This window comes from Apodemus sylvaticus, chromosome 12 (assembly GCF_947179515.1).
Source record: "Apodemus sylvaticus chromosome 12, mApoSyl1.1, whole genome shotgun sequence".
In the NCBI taxonomy this organism is placed as follows: Eukaryota; Metazoa; Chordata; class Mammalia; order Rodentia; family Muridae; genus Apodemus; species Apodemus sylvaticus.
The window spans coordinates 94,592,163-94,608,654 of NC_067483.1; the positions used below are offsets into that span (position 1 = coordinate 94,592,163).

At 44.4% G+C, this 16,492-nt stretch overlaps 1 protein-coding gene across 1 annotated transcript in view; it reads right to left on the reverse strand.

The window, feature by feature from the left end:
• Spata17 (spermatogenesis associated 17) overlaps nt 1–16,492 on the reverse strand; it is a 182,798-nt gene that overhangs the window by 33,686 nt on the left and 132,620 nt on the right. The window contains exon 9 of the mRNA XM_052200850.1: nt 12,718–12,853. Within this exon, the coding sequence (XP_052056810.1) occupies nt 12,718–12,853 (136 nt within the window). The remainder of the gene's footprint in view (nt 1–12,717; nt 12,854–16,492) is intronic.

Genomic DNA, 16,492 nt, shown 5'->3' on the forward strand with positions numbered 1-16,492 from the left:
CTGGGTTAGTGGCCAGTCTCCACACTGTAGTGGCTGCTGTCTGGGTTAGTGGCCAGTCCCCACACTGTAGTGGCTTCTGTCTGGGTTAGTGGCCAGTCTCCACACTGTAGCGGCTGCTGTCTGGGTTAGTGGTCAGTCTCCACACTGTAGTGACTTCTGTCTGGGTTAGTGGTCAGTCCCCACACTGTAGTGACTTCTGTCTGGGTTAGTGGCCAGTCTCCACACTGTAGTGGCTTCTGTCTGGGTTAGTGGCCAGTCTCCACACTGTAGTGGCTGCTGTCTGGGTTAGTGGCCAGTCTCCACACTGTAGTGGCTTCTGTCTGGGTTAGTGGCCAGTCTCCACACTGTAGTGACTTCTGTCTGGGTTAGTGGTCAGTCCCCACACTGTAGTGACTTCTGTCTGGGTTAGTGGCCAGTCTCCACACTGTAGTGGCTGCTGTCTGGGTTAGTGGTCAGTCTCCACACTGTAGTGACTTCTGTCTGGGTTAGTGGTCAGTCCCCACACTGTAGTGACTTCTGTCTGGGTTAGTGGCCAGTCTCCACACTGTAGTGACTTCTGTCTGGGTTCGTCTCCACACCATCATTAAATCAGGACTAGTGACCTGCAGTTTGCTAACTCTGCAGGCATGTTCTGTACTCATGGAACATGACTCCATGGCTTTGTCTGACGAAGTGCATCACACCTTCCCTCTTACTGCTGTTTCTCTCCTTGACTTCTTTAATAATGCTGTTCGCTTGATTTTTCTCACATGTTAACACATCTCCTTTAAGAGGCTTCCTACTCAAAGTGGACAAATATTGGCATTCCTTAAAATGTCTCCTATCTTCCCTCTTTCCTTAACCTTTATCAGTACTCTAGTTTATGCTTTTTGAGAAGTTGCTGTTTTGCAACTCCAGTTAAGATGGTCTGTACAAGAAATGGACTCGCTGTCCAGCCATGTCCCTGACATCTCCAATGGGCTGAGTCAAGGTCATCACAGACACAAGCAGGACAGATACTGACTGATGAGCTCTTCTCTCTGCTGGTCTCCAAGCTGGGCTCCTCCTTTTCTCCCAGTTGACTACTATTGACCATAACCTGGCTTCCTTTCATGGAAAATGACAGGAGATTAGCAAATTTTAGCAAAATAATTACTTTCAGTATATCTGGATTAATTCCCATCCTATCTAGAATGCTCTTTCTCTTCTCTTCTCTTCTCTTCTCTTCTCTTCTCTTCTCTTCTCTTCTCTTCTCTTCTCTGCTCTTCTCTTCTCTTCTCTTCTTCTTCCTCTTCTTCCTTTTTTTGTGTTTTGTTTTGTTTTGTTTTTTTGGCCCTTTGAGACAGGGCTCCTCTGTGTAGCCCTGGCTTTCCTAGAACTCAGATTAGCCTTGAACTCACAGGGATCTGCCTGCCTCTGCCTCCTGAGGGCTGGAATTAAAGGTTTGTGCCACCATGACCAGTTTCTAATTGGTTCCTTCCCCTTTTATTTAGACTACTATAAAAGTAATTATCAACACTTCTGAAAATATAAATCTCATCTTTTCAGTGTTGCTTGGAAACCTTGCAAACCTCGAAGTATAAAAACCAAAGTCTTTAATTTATACTAGAGTTCATCTATAAGTTTAACAACAAGGTTCCTGAATCCAATATGCTTACTCTCCTGTGTGTGTGTGTGTGTTGTTCTCTCTCTCTCTCTCTCTCTCTCTCTCTCTCTCTCTCTCTCTCTCTCTCTCACACACACACACACACACACACATCTCTTACTGAACCTGGAGCTCCCCAATTGGTCTAGATGGACTATCCAACAAGCCACCAAGTCCCTCTAGCCTCTGCCTCCCTGACACTAAGATTATAGGTACATACCACTGTACTTTGTTTCTATGTGTGGGCTTGGAAAATCAGGTCCTCTTGTTTGCATTCAAGCACTTTATCAATGAACCATCTCTCCAGCACCTAATACACACACATTTACACACTTATCTCCAGACCTGAGGGTCTCCTTTCCTTTCGGTTCCTTGAAATGTAAAGGCATTATGTTCCCTGAAAGTTCAAAGTTCAAGTTCTCTGTAATCCCAGAGCTCTTCGGAGACCTCATACTCTCTTATTTGATCACTTGCTAAACATACACATATACACACACAGACAGACACACACACACATTAAACATACAACACATTAAGTACACAGAACAATAGACAGGCAGGCAGGTAGGCAGACGGACAGGCAGAGGGGGAAGGTATGGAGGGAGAGGAGAGAAGTCCTGTTTTGCTAACACTCCTACATGTTCTAAGGGCAGCACACGCTCTTGGGCACACCCTCCTTTCCCCTGCCAACCGCACTTCCTTCCTATACAGCCTTGCAGATCTATGGCTTTCCCATTACAGTATTTTGAGCAATGATTAATGTCCGTTATTCCTTGTAAACTATCTGCTCGGCAGGAGCAGAGGCCCTGTTTGCTTTTGCTCAAGGTTATATCCTTGACGCCTAGCCGGAGTCTGATCCATACACGGTGCTCGATAAAGATTTGTTGAGTCACTGTGGAAACTTGCCATTAACATGATTTTCAAGGATTTTTAGCTGGCCCCAAGGGAAAAAAATCCCAATCCTAATATAAAGCTAAATCCAAATGTCTCTGTGCATCAAGTCCTCCATTCAGATAATCACAAGGAGCAGAAGTGAAAGTAGACACAACACATTCCCCCTCACATTAGGAGGATTAGAAAACACATTTAATGTGACCCACGACTAAAGAAATAAAATTTTCTAATAGAATCAATAAAGTGCCCACTGATGCAACCCTTGGTGTGTGCAAAGCAGGAAGGGGGGCAAAGACTGCTTAAAGAGCTGCTTGAGAGGGGAGTGACCCAGAGGATGCAGATGAGCACGAGAGAGAGAGAGAGAGAGAGAGAGAGAGAGAGAGAGAGAGAGAGAGAGGACAAAACCGTGAAGACACTAAGCACAGTCCAGTGTCATGGCTGCTCAAGTCAAACAGGAAGGGACAGAAATAGATCACCCTTTGGTCATCAAATAAAGAAGGAACTAAAGTAGTGGTAGGGTTTTGTAGAAGCTAAGCCAAAGATAGCAGCTCTTCCTTCTTGATAGCATCACCCCGCTGACAAGCATTCCACCATGCTGACAAAACCACGAAGCCTTGTCCTAGGACCCTTGCCCAAAGAATGTACAAGAACACCAAAACTAGAAATCATATTAAAGCTCACATTACTATGAAAACATCATGAAACAACAGCATTGCAAAATAAATCGAATTTTGTCAAACAACAATTAGTAGCTGTTTTAATACACGATATTTAGAAAACACATGCTTAGATACAGTCTAGAAATGATCTAAAAACAAAACACAGGAAGCTGTTTTTTTTTATCTTACTCAGAAAATAAATTGAGGACAAAGAGAGATCCATAATCAGATATGAAGGATACAATATATGTAGCCAAAATTAAATTTATTTCAGCTGCAATTTAATAGGTCTCATTAAAAGAAAGCAGAAAAACAACTAAAAAGGGAAGATAAGATAAAGAAATAGAGACAGAAAGAAAACATTAAAATGGTTCAAATTGATGATGGGGGTGGAGTGGGGCTGGAGTGACAGATCAGAGAACAGAAGTCACTTTCCAGACCTCATGTTTGGCAATTCATAAACATCCCTAATGCCAGCCCCAGGGGATCTGACTCCCTCTCTGGCTTCTCTAGGCTTCTTCCCTCTCTGCTCATATACACTGTGAACACACACACACACACATAACACATGTGTGCATGAACACAAATCTCTAAGAGAATTGAAAGATAAGCAAAAAAAAAAAACTAGCATTATATATAACCAAAGTCCCTGACATAATAAATAAAATACTGTAGGCAGAAAACTGTTATTGAAGAAAAATATTTAGAAATAGTAAAATTTCTAAATCTCTTTATTGAAAGGTATCACAGTGTTTCTAGGAAAATAAATCCAAATACTGCCAGCTATATCCTAGAAATGTTGTTGATCAGGATACATCAGGAAGACCCTCAACTTCCTGCCTGCTAGGTTATGTGCACACAGGCTAGAGAGTATTAAGACTGTAAGAATGTAGGCTGTCTACTGAATAGATAATTAAATAGTCCATAGAGGAGGTGTGTGTGTGTGTGTGTGTGTGTGGTGTGGTGTGGCACATACACCCACACCTGCTTCACATTGTCTGGACTTCTCTGTCTGTTGGTGGGGACGTAAGCTGGCTCCGTAGCCTATCTGCTGTGAGCAGCCATGCGACAAACACAGGTTACAAGCATTTCTGTGGTGTGCTGACCTAGCTACTTCAAGAGTGGAACAGACACCTATGCTAGCTGGACATTTATGGGGTTTGTTTTGTTTAGGTTTTGTTTTTAGAATCTTCATGCTGCTTTAGAGTCTCATGGAAACCTGATCCTTCAACAAGTTAAATAATAAGGACCTCACAGAGAGAAAGTAAAGCCACGCCCACACCTCTGAGGACACACAGAGGCACAGGGCCCATTCCCCCTGAACTCTCTGCCACTTTTCCAACACCACCACACACACAAAAGCCAATCAGAGCCTTTAAAATGTAGATTTAAGGTTAGGCATTCAGTCACAGAGCAGGGCATAGGTAGATACTCCAGGATCCTTATTAGATGGTGAGTTTAACTCTTATTTTAGCTTAATGAAAATGCAGAAAAGACTGAACAGGTCAATGGTTTGGAGACTTTAAAACTCCAAAAGAAAATTTTCAGAGCTTGCTGATCACATCAGACCTCAGACAGGAAACTTTATGGGCAAAAGCTACAAAACTTCAAAGTGTCAAGCAGACTGCCCCTCTGCCCACCATGGTGCAGAATGAGTGTGTGGGCTACTGACCACAGATAAGATACGGGGATATAATGAAGGCTTTGAGAAATCCTGGATACATTGCAGCACATGCTATTTTTATTTATATCTAAACAGTCAGATCATAAGCTCTGAAATTTCATAAAGAGTACCACAAACTGATCCAAAAGAGAACAGTGACTGAAAGGTAGAGCAAGCCCAAACAGAATCGTACCTGTCTGGGGCACAGACACTCCACTGTGGTTGACCATTATCTTTACACAATGAAATATTTGGCTTTGCTGCCTCATTTTCATCAATGCATAGCAGAGAAAAATCTCTACAGAAACGCCTGGATTTCTATAAAAATATCACCATATACTTGTCCTGAAGCTTACTCAAGCTTGCCGAGACTTCACAAGGGTGGTCAGGGTCCAACCTCTGAGCTGGAGTAACAGAGAGGAAAGGGGGGAGGGTACAGAGAGGAGGGAGTAAGGGGAGCGGAGGGGTGAGAGAAAGGGATAAAGAAAGAGAGGAAATATATACATTTAAGACAAGCTCATGAGCAAGACATTTTCCTTCAATTACACCTAATTATTTCACTGTTTCCATTTCCTAATGACATGAAACCACACCAAACAAACAACTGTGAAAGACCGTTCAGCAAGTGCTTAATTGTTCGGCATGCACAGAAAGATGCTGAAACTACCATGCTGGCCTGTAGAAAGGCATATTTTATCCCAATCAGCGCGTGCAAGCACAACCGCGCCAGCCGACGCGCATTGGACACTGCACAGCTCGACTGTGACGACCCACACACAGCACTTGCACATCAATTATGATCATCATAATCACGGTCGTTAAGCTGAATGTTCATTATCATCAGGATGCTAGTGACAGCAGATTCAATCTCTGGGTGCAGTGGGCAAGCACTCACAGTCCCACCCAAGTTCCTACAGAAGGCGATGTGGCACATTAAATCCGTGATGTGTTCCCTATCCTACCACATTCCCAAAGCGTGGACAGGGAAGGTCAGCTTTATGTTCTGTGCAATATGCTTAGTTCCCTAAATTAATTCCTTGGAGTGCTGGATATTTCTGTGCTAGGTAATGTATACAGGCCCGGTCGGGGCCCATGCGCATGCGCAGATGAAGCAGAGGGCATTCTGCTGCCATAACCCAGTTGTAATCAGGCAGATGAGACGGGAGCTAGCAACACAAACCCTGGTACACACAAGCTTACTCCAGTTCAGATAAAGGGCAGAGGTGGGCACTTCTTTCTCAGTGAATATGAACATGAACATTTTGACAAGAGATTTTTGAGCGTGTGGAACTGTCAGACCCAGAGCTCCCCAAACAGGCGACATCAACACCAACACCAACTGACAAGACATTCCTTAGTTCACATTCATCCTTAGATCAGCACTATGGAGAATTATAATACTTAAATATTTACCTCAACTCTGAAGTCTGATCACTTAGAAGACTGAGTTAAACTTGAGTTAGCTTAATTTGGTGTAGTTCACAAGTAGATTGAAGAAACATGGATAATTTGCATGATTTATTAATTATTTATTTTCACCTTTTAAGCAATACAGTATATGGTGGGGGGTGGCTCAGTGGATAAAGCACTCGCCAAAGAAGCGTGAGGACTGGAGTCTGAGCTGGCAGACAGGCAACCACCTGCACTTGGCAGCACAGACACTCCCTAGGAAAAGCTGCTTGGTTAGACTGGCCAGAATCAACATGCCCTGGGTATAAGAGAGAGATGCGGCTTCAGAAGACAGAGCAGACAGCGGAGGAAGGAAGACACCTAAGAGCATCTTTGAATGTCCACACACATGTAAAACTGCTTCCATATATGCAAGCATGCTACATACAAAATCACGTGCAAAAGAAAAAAATATTTATTATTACTGGCTCAAGGTTTTTAGGGAAAAATAGTATTGTGTTCTCTCATTCACTGAATTTGTGAGTTTTTGTATAAAGCTAATGGGGAATTAAGAAAACAAAGGAAGTAATTACATTGTTTGTATGAATATGAAATGAATTGATATGAGTAGGAAAAGTACTAAATGTATACTTGATTTTCTGCAGCTGATGTCCTATAACCCAGCTAGCTAGCAAGTCACTTGAGACCTGGACTTCTCTGTTTAAAGAAACCAGGAGAGGAAGTCAGTTCTCCATGGAGACCATCATGATGGTGGATACTTAACTAACATCAACCTACTGTGTTACTAAAGCTGCTTCTATTTGTTTTTGCGGTGCTGCAAATTGAATCCCAGGCATCTCCCATGCTAAATAAGAGCCTCAATCCTGAGCCCCAGCCCCAGCCCTCAATGTACACTTCAATGCATACAAATACTCCAGCCTCCCTATAGATGATTATTTTGATATTTGTCCTTTTATTCTTCTTCACTTTGAACCTAACAACTCTAGTCTCCCAAGATTATCTTTACCTCTCTCATAAAAAGCTATGGTCTCTCATTCTCAAGATTAAGAAGACACATTTTCTAAAAATAAATTAACTGCTGTGTGTATCGGCATACGCATGGAACTCCTATACCCTGGAAACAGATGCAGGGGGATCACTGCAAGTTTGAGATCAGACTGATCTATGTGGTGAGTTCCAGGCTAATAAGACACACACACACACACACACACACATACACACACACACTGACACACACACATACACACACACACTGACACACACACACACATACACACACACACTGACACACACACACACACACACACACACACACACACTGCTTAAAAAAGTATAGAGCCTCCTTTTAAACTTATTCTTACCCAAGTTATTTAATATCAAGTCAAAATATAAAATATTTAAAATAACTCCGAGATTTGACAAGAGAAAGGCAACGCCGACTCGACTTTCTTACAGTCCACATGCACGGGGCTGGGAAGGTAGTGTTTTATTAATATTTACTGACTCTCTCTTCTTTTTTCACTTAATTCTCAAGAATAAAACATCATCTCTAATGAGACTTCTAAAATAATAAAATAAGTTATTCCACTTCCCAGTGAGTATTCAGACGTTTTTCTGTTTCTATGAAGTTGCTTAACTGAGATAGACACACCAGTACGTGAAGTTTTGGACTCTGTTAAGTGAGTCAGCTCCAAAGCTCTGAAGGGAAGCATGGCTCTACTTTGGGAAACAAGCACTGCACAAGGATCTTTCCTACTGTGATGGAGACAAATGTGCTACAATTCACTTAGACTTTCAAGGAAGAATTGCTGATTGGATTCAACCAAATGGTGCAAAGGCACCATTGTGAAAAGTTATGTTGACTACAAAATGCAATACACATCACATCTATAAACACAATAGAAAATGAAGTAGGTAGCGCTCCTCTCAGGTTTGTGTTCAGTAGGATTGCATATTGGTAGAAAATGACAAAAATGGTTTATTGTGGGATTTTATAAAAAGACACAATAAGCCATACCTTAGTCTGCCAATCATTTCCTCGCTGTAGAGAGAGACCTTAGACCTGCAATGGCTAGTGTTGGAGAACCTTTTAACAGAATGGCTTAATCGTGACAGTTTAGAAGGCACCTCATAGAGAGAGGGAGCAGACTCACCAAGCCTACAAGCGGAGTTCCATTCTTGGAAAGCAGACTAGAGAGAGAAGACTGTCCTGAAAGCTGTCCTCTGACATCCCTGTGCGTGTCATGCTTGTGCACACCCTCTCATAACTCCCACGCTAATAATAATAAGAAATCAAGATGTTAAAGAGGAAAGGTACCTTGTGACAGACATGCTCAAATTATTTACTCCCTCTCCCTCAGAATCCCATATTCACATTATAGATGAAGACAGAATGAGGTGAGGAAGCATGTCTTACAGGGAGACACAACATAGCAGAAACAACACAGTTTTCTGAGAGATGAGATGGAGGATGGTTCTCCTTGGATGTGGTCGGCCCTTTAACACAAGACTAGAATAGACCTGGAGTTAGAGCTAACTGACCTTGAACTAAATGAAAGGAAAGCAGTCAGGGTGGAGGCAGGCTGTGGGCTTCCTGTACGTTACAGGACTGGGCAACTGCTCTTCAAGAGAATGAAAGAATGATCCTGCAAGGCAACTCAGGAGCCACCATGGCTGCTGCTGCTCCCACAGATGGGGCAGAAAGGTTTCCTACAGTATTAGAAGGGTAGGATGAAGGCTCCCAATGTCCCAGGGCCCAAGACACCCCTAGCAGAGAGCTACAGAGCAGAGCCTTAGCAGTGGGACTTTAGCCCACCTCCATCTCCAAGTCCTTGGGCCCACTATTCATTCTCTACTATAACGCTGACTTTCTAACTAACATATAGTAGACAGAACCTATCTTTTTCTACCTTACCCTTGTCATTGGGCATAGTGTCTTCCAGGTTTATCCACTGTCAGGAGCCATAATGGAACAAGCTAATAACTAGCAGGTGATCATCCTGAAATGGCCTGCTTCAGATTACTTAATCATTAATTATGTATTTAATAATAATTATATAATCTGTGACAAGTGAGCCCTTATTAAGCAAGGCTGTAAGGGTTTCATTTTAGGAAAGATTCCTGCTATTAATATGCTTTTCCTGTTATTATTAAACATATATAATAATAAGTAATAGTACACCCCTTTGGAGTAGATCTCTGCAAATCCAGGAAGATATACTGTCTTGCAGAGATGCTATATAGACAAATAGACAACTTAAGTCTTAATGATGATCTTATAAGATTCCTAAAATTATATATGTGATTATTAAGCTTTTATAAGGAACTGCTATTAGCTCCTTTTCTGATAGTCAAAACTGCAATGAGAACTCTGCCAATCTCCCAAACGTCACCAGTCAATTGCTCTTAGATGGTAACCAGACTTTCTCCTACTCAGAGCACATTCCAATACGTAGTAAAACAATTAACTAAAGGTCATAAAAAGGGAACTAACAATTTATTATAGGACAGAAGATAAAATATTGACTGGGTTTATCTATATAAAAATTCACTAATAACCTAGTTATGGTTTTAAACCTTCATTGAATCTGTGGAGCATGACAGGTGATGGATGTTTAGTCAGATAATTACTCTAATGGGTATGTATGTAAACATTCTCATAAAGTGAAGTAAACTTCTACTTCAATTTGTGATTTGATTTTGTGTGTGAACTTTGATGAACTTTTTAACATGTGATCGTGTATTCTGAAAGATGTTTAAGGGCTGAGGACAGAGAGAAGAGACAGAACTGGGGAACAGAGGAGAGAAAACTGAGCTGAGAGAGGACCTGAGTGAGAAGTTTTAGACAAAGCACTCTGGACAGAACTGAATTCAAGAATTTAGTTCTGTATAGGCACAGCACTGGGAGAAAAGGCATTGAGAGGAAGGGCATTATTGTGACATCAGAGCAGGAGGAAAGAGCAAGATTAGAAGGAGAATGCAGAGTGAATAACTTAGAAACTAAAGGTAACATAAAATACTAAGAGAGCAACGTGCAGGATGCAGAGGGAAAGAGGAAAAAGGAAGACGAAGACGCTGCAGAGAGCAGAGGAGCAGGCAGGCTTCTCTGTACCATCGGACAGAACAGGTCCCATGGTAAGGACAAGGCAGGCTTAGTCTTATTAAAATTAACAACGCTTCTTTCTTACACACATGGATTTAATTCATTTAGCATTAAAAGGGTAGAGGCTTTCTCTTTCTCCATGAAATAAACATTGGAGCTCATTTTTCATCCAGAATGAGTGGGCTCTTTCTACACTGGTGCTTGGTCTTTTGCTCCATATGCATATGTAAGTATGGATGTGTGTGTAAGTATGCAATTGTGAGAATGTATACATGTGTATGTTATGTAAGTATGTTATTGTGAGAATGCATGCAAGCTAGGCCCAACTGGATCTGAATGGAAGTGTATAAATGAGCATGCATGAAGCCATGTATGAACTTATGTGAGACTATGCATGTTCCCTTATGTAACGGTTTTTCCTTCTGCGAGTGTTATTCTCTTCTCTTGGTTCAATAGAAGTTTATTGCTCCAAACTTCCCCCTAGCCTGACAAGCAAGAGGCATCTGGACAATAGGGAAAGGGCTCTAGAAATCAATCCTTTACTTAATCTCCTGCTGTTTTAGGATGAGGTGCAAAGTGCCTGAGACTGCAGTCTCTGGCCTCAGAGGAACACAGAAGGCAGGTCAGCTACAATAGCATAGTAACTTAGACTTAGATAAGTAAACTTTTTATTATACATCAACCCTAAATATCTCCTAAGATAAAGTCTTACCCTCTCTTGACATTCTTCCCCCCTCCCCTGCCTCAAGAAGAACAAGAAGACAAGAAAGAAGAACCCCCACCAGGGCTGCCCCCATCCCCACCTCCATATCATGAATAACAGCATGTCTGTGCTTTTTATGGTGCAATAATGTTTCACCGTGTGAGCTCTCCTTATGCATTTGTTTTTGGTAGCTGTCCTGGCTATTGTGAATGACATTGCAATGAACATGGTGTCTACTTACCTCTTTGACATACAATTTCACTCCTTTTGGGCTTCGGCTCAGACGTCTGATTACTGGGTTAAACCATAGCACAATGGCCGTTTTAACCTACACTCTCACAAACAATGCCAGAGTTCCATTTGCTCACAACTTGGCCAACATTTCCTTCTGGTTTTTCGGTAATTGTTATTCTATCAGGTACGAGATGATATATCATGGTTTTGATTTGCACTTCAGTGATAATTTTAGTGATGTTAAATGTCTATTCATAGACCTGCTCACACATTTTGGATGTTGACCCATATTACAATGTATGGTTCCAAGTATCTTCCCCATCCCACTGATGTCTCTCATGATTCTGTCACTGATGATTCTGCTGGTGTTAGTGATGTTTCCCTCTGCTGGTTAGGAGTTCTTATGTTCAAGCTTTTTAGCTTGACACAGTGTCATTGCTTCTGCTAACGATGCATCCAGAGAACATGGCTGAGCCCACTATCAAAGTTTTTTCTGTTTCCTCTAATCATTTCAAGATTTAATCTTGAATGTGTTTTGAATGGATGTCTTAATATGGTAAGAAGCGAAGATGCAGCTTCCCTATCTTGCATCAGAATATGCATCTTCCCAGCACTCTCTGCTGAGGCAACTGTCCTTGTGCCACTGTATTTGGCACCGTTGTGAGGATCCTTTTGGCACACGCATGTGCACGTAGTTCTACACCTTCTATCCTATGTCATCAGTCAGTGTGCCTCGGAATGCCCAGACCATGTGTGCTGTTTTGATTACTATGGCAATACATTATCTTTTGAAATTAGCTACTGTGACACTTTCAACTTTGTTAATTTTGTTCACTTGATTTTCCAGGGTAATTTGTTATGGCATCAAGAACAAAGGTACACCTTATATATGCCTTTAAAACCTACATGTACTGCACACGTTACACATGTGCACAGTGCATATGCATATGTGCCAAGTGTATGTAGTCCACAGTTACATGCCAATCACTCATCTCCTTACATGCACATATAGGTATGCAATGCACAGAGATCAAGAGAGCAAGCAACATGTAGTCTCCACGGTCCACTGTCCATTCCATGCTAGGACTTCACGTTCAAACTCCAACCCAATTGATCATCTGACAAAGCCAGTAGTCCTCGTCATTGATTATAGGATTTATCACATAAAACATACATTAAGTGCACAGTAATGCAAAGAACTAGTGCAAATCTCTCATGGACACAAGTCAGCTGCACTATCCTTACAAAAAGAGGTGCAAATAAGTTTGTAACTATGACTGTCACAGCTGTAATGAGAACAATTGCATCTGCTGTCGTCAGTATCAATCTTCAGCCTTTTACAAGTGGCACTGTGTCCTGATACTGTCATTGCTGTCCACCTTAGCCATTTAAAGGGGCACCTGCCTTTCTACTGTGCCATGGACCCACCTTGTCAGAGATCCACTTCTTAGGGTCTTCATTACGGAAGTGCTTCTGTCCATAAGAGCCAGGATTATACGTGCTTGACGTGTGTATCATTGGGATGTACTTCTCCTTTTTATGGTAGGAAGAAAATGGCAAAAACCTGGAAAGACAAGTCAGGCAACATTCACAATTACATTTCCAGAAATAGCTGATTCAAAGAAAATAAGGGTTTGGGAGCAGAGCACCTGGACTCCGTGTCAACCGTGGCCGCTGTTACAAATGCTGGCTTCTGTGGCCCTTCCTCTCCTACTTGTCTAGAGATGAAGACATTCATAGTTTCCTAATGGGATTTTTATGAGTTTTAAATAGATAATGATGTTGAGTATCCAATCAACAATTTGAAGGTGCCAAATTTTTCAAAATTCATATTACAAACAAAATAACATTTTAAAATTGTATAAATCTCAAAAATACAAAAAGCAAATGAAACACTATAGCAGTACAGGTAGTTCTTATTGAAATCAGTTTCTAACATCAAAGCTCATGTTACACCCCAAGTAAAGGCATATCCAGTCAGGTGTGAATGACAGTGCTTTGGAGTCAGTCCACCCCTGCTCCCACCTCAGCCCACCCCTGCTCCCACCTCAGTCCACCCCTGCTCCCACCTCAGTCCACCCCTGCTCCCACCACAGTCCACCCCTGCTACCACCTCATCCCACCCCTGCTCACACCTCAGCCCACCCCTGCTCACACCTTATCCCACCCCTGCTCCCACCTCAGCTCCACCCTGCTCCCACCTTATCCCACCCCTGCTCCCACCTCAGCTCCACCCTGCTCCCACCTCAGCCCACCCCTGCTACCACCTCATCCCACCCCTGCTCCCACCTCATCCCACCCCTGCTCCCACCTCAGCCCACCCCTGCTACCACCTCAGCCCACCCCAGCTCACACCTCAGCCCACCCCTGCTCCCACCTTAGCCCACCCCTGCTCCCACCTCAGCTCCACCCTGCTCCCACCTCAGCCCACCCCTGTTCCCACCTCAGCCCACCCCTGCTCCCACCTCAGCTCCCCCCTGCTCACACCTCAGCTCCCCCCTGCTCACACCTCAGCTCCCCCCTGCTCCCACCTCAGCCCACCCCTGCTCACACCTCAGCTCCCCCCTGCTCACACCTCAGCTCCCCCCTGCTCACACCTCAGCTCCCCCCTGCTCACACCTCAGCTCCCCCCTGCTCACACCTCAGCCCACCTCTGCTCCCACCTCAGCCCATCCCTGCTCACACCTCAGCCCACCCCTGCTCCCACCTCAGCTCCCCCCTGTTCACACATCAGCCCACCCCTGCTCCCACCTCAGCCCACCCCTGCTCCCACCTCAGCCCAGCCCTGCTCCCACCTCAGCCCACCCTTGCTCCCACCTCAGCCCACCCCTGCTCCCACCTCAGCTCCACCCTGCTCCCACCTCAGCTCCACCCTGCTCCCACCTCAGCCCACCCCTGCTCCCACCTCAGCCCACCCCTGCTCCCACCTCAGCCCATCCCTGCTCACACCTCAGCCCACCCCTGCTCCCACCTCAGCTCCCCCCTGTTCACACCTCAGCCCACCCCTGCTCCTACCTCAGCCCACCCCTGCTCCCACCTCAGCCCACCCCTGCTCACACCTCAGCTCCCCCTGCTCCCACCTCAGCCCACCCCTGCTCCCACCTCAGCCCATCCCTGCTCACACCTCAGCCCACCCCTGCTCCCACCTCAGCTCCCCCATTCACACCTCAGCCCACCCCTGCTCCCACCTCAGCCCACCCCTGCTCCTACCTCAGCCCACCCCTGCTCACACCTCAGCCCACTCCTACTCACACCTCAACTCCCCCCTGCTCCCACCTCAGCCCACCCCTGCTCCCACCTCAGCTCCCCCCTGTTCACACCTCAGCTCCACCCTGCTCCCATCTCAGCCCAGCCCTGCTCCCACCTCAGTTCTGCTTTGATCCTGGACTTCCTCACCTAGTCACCTGATCCATGAGTCTTGACTTCCACACAGAGACACCATAAGCAACAAGCACCCGCATGTGAACGAACATTTAGCATGGAGTCTGAAGAGGACGCAGGCCGGACACATGGTGAGCAAGGTGCTAAGAGAAGAGTTCTGCTGCATCTAGCAGTGCTTTGTTTATTTTGATCTTTGTGATTAGTGTAGGTATTAGTGGTTCTACATGAGGACTAACTCTCACATTCCCACCGCACTGTCCCCGTGGTTGGTTTTAGATCCAACCTGGAGACTTCTTCTGCTGGTCCTGCTAAATCCTCAGTGGAACTCAATAAGAGTGAAAGAACAGAACTACTGTTTTAAGCGCCCATGAAAAAGAAGACAGAAGACAAGAACACAAGCTGGAGACAGCAAGGGGTTCTGAGCAGGTGGAAAGAGGATCGGGAACTTACAACAGAGAAAGTTTGTGAAAGGCAAAAGTTAACATAAAGGCTCAGGAGAGGCTGAGGCCCCAGAAGACCAAAGCGCTCTGTCCCACAGGCCTCCGGAAAGGCGGAACTGATGCCGTGTCCCTGCAGAAGGAGAGATGGGTAAAAGAAGCTCAAGCTGGCGGACCAAAAGCACCCAGGAGTAAGTGAGGGCCTGGCCTTTGTATTCCTGCGATTCATTCATTAAGAGAGAGACTCTGACACTCTGACATGAAGCATCTAACTCCAGTTCCCGCACTCCAGAGCTGACACAGTGCAGTGTGCGTCCCACTGCAGGGGTGCTGGATGGAGTGGTACCCACGGAGTGTATTCCACAGTTCATCCACTTGCTTCTTCCTCTGCTTCTCTGTAAGTGGACTGTGAAGGGAACCCAAGCACAACCATTGCAACTTCTCAAACACGCAGCAAACTTCCAGAGAAGCGTGCCCAAGGCTCAACCTTGGGAAATGTGCTAATTAAAAGTTCATGTTGAGGTACAACCAAGTCTCTCCATCAAAAAGCCAATCGTACTCAGTTTCTGGTTAGATTTGTTTCCTAACTGGAAAAATCAAGGTATCAAAGAGTAGTGACCAGGATCCGAGGGGATATGGTGCTCAGGAAATAGGAACTGGTTGCTTCTTTTTATTTTCAAATAAAAGGGGTATTTAAAAACAGAAGTGAAAATGAAAATGAAAAATAAAAATATACAGCAAGTTGAAGTAACTAACTGAGGAAAATAATTTAAAACTTAGAGTTTAGAAAAATAAAGTTAGCCAGGCGGTGGTGGCACACACCTTTAATCCCAGCAATTGGGAGGCAGAGGCAGGCGGATTTCTGAGTTCGAGGCCAGCCTGGTCTGCAGAGTGAGTTCCAGGACAGCCAGGGCTACACAGAGAAACCCTGTCTCAAAAAACAAAACAAAAGCAAAAAACAAAAACAAAAATAAAGTTGAGGTTTAGGAAATGTTGATTAAGCCATTACTATGTCCCAATAGTTTCATTAAAACAAGATATTTTTTCCCTTTTATTGAATATTTTCTTTATTTACATATCAAATGTTATCTCCTTTCCAGGTCTCCCCTGTAGAATCCCCCTATCCCACCCACCCACTGCCACTATGAGAGTGCTCCCCAACCAACCCACCCACACCAGTCTTCCCACCTTGGCATTCCCTTATACTGGGACATCAAATCCCTTCAGGCCCAAGGGCCCATCTTCCCACTGATGTCCATCCTCTGCCACATGTGTGGCCAGAGCCATGGGCTCCTCCATGTGTACTGTTTGATTGGTGATCCAATCCCTGGGAGCTCTGGCGGGGTGGGTCTGGCCTGCTGACACTGCTGCTGTTGCCATGGGAC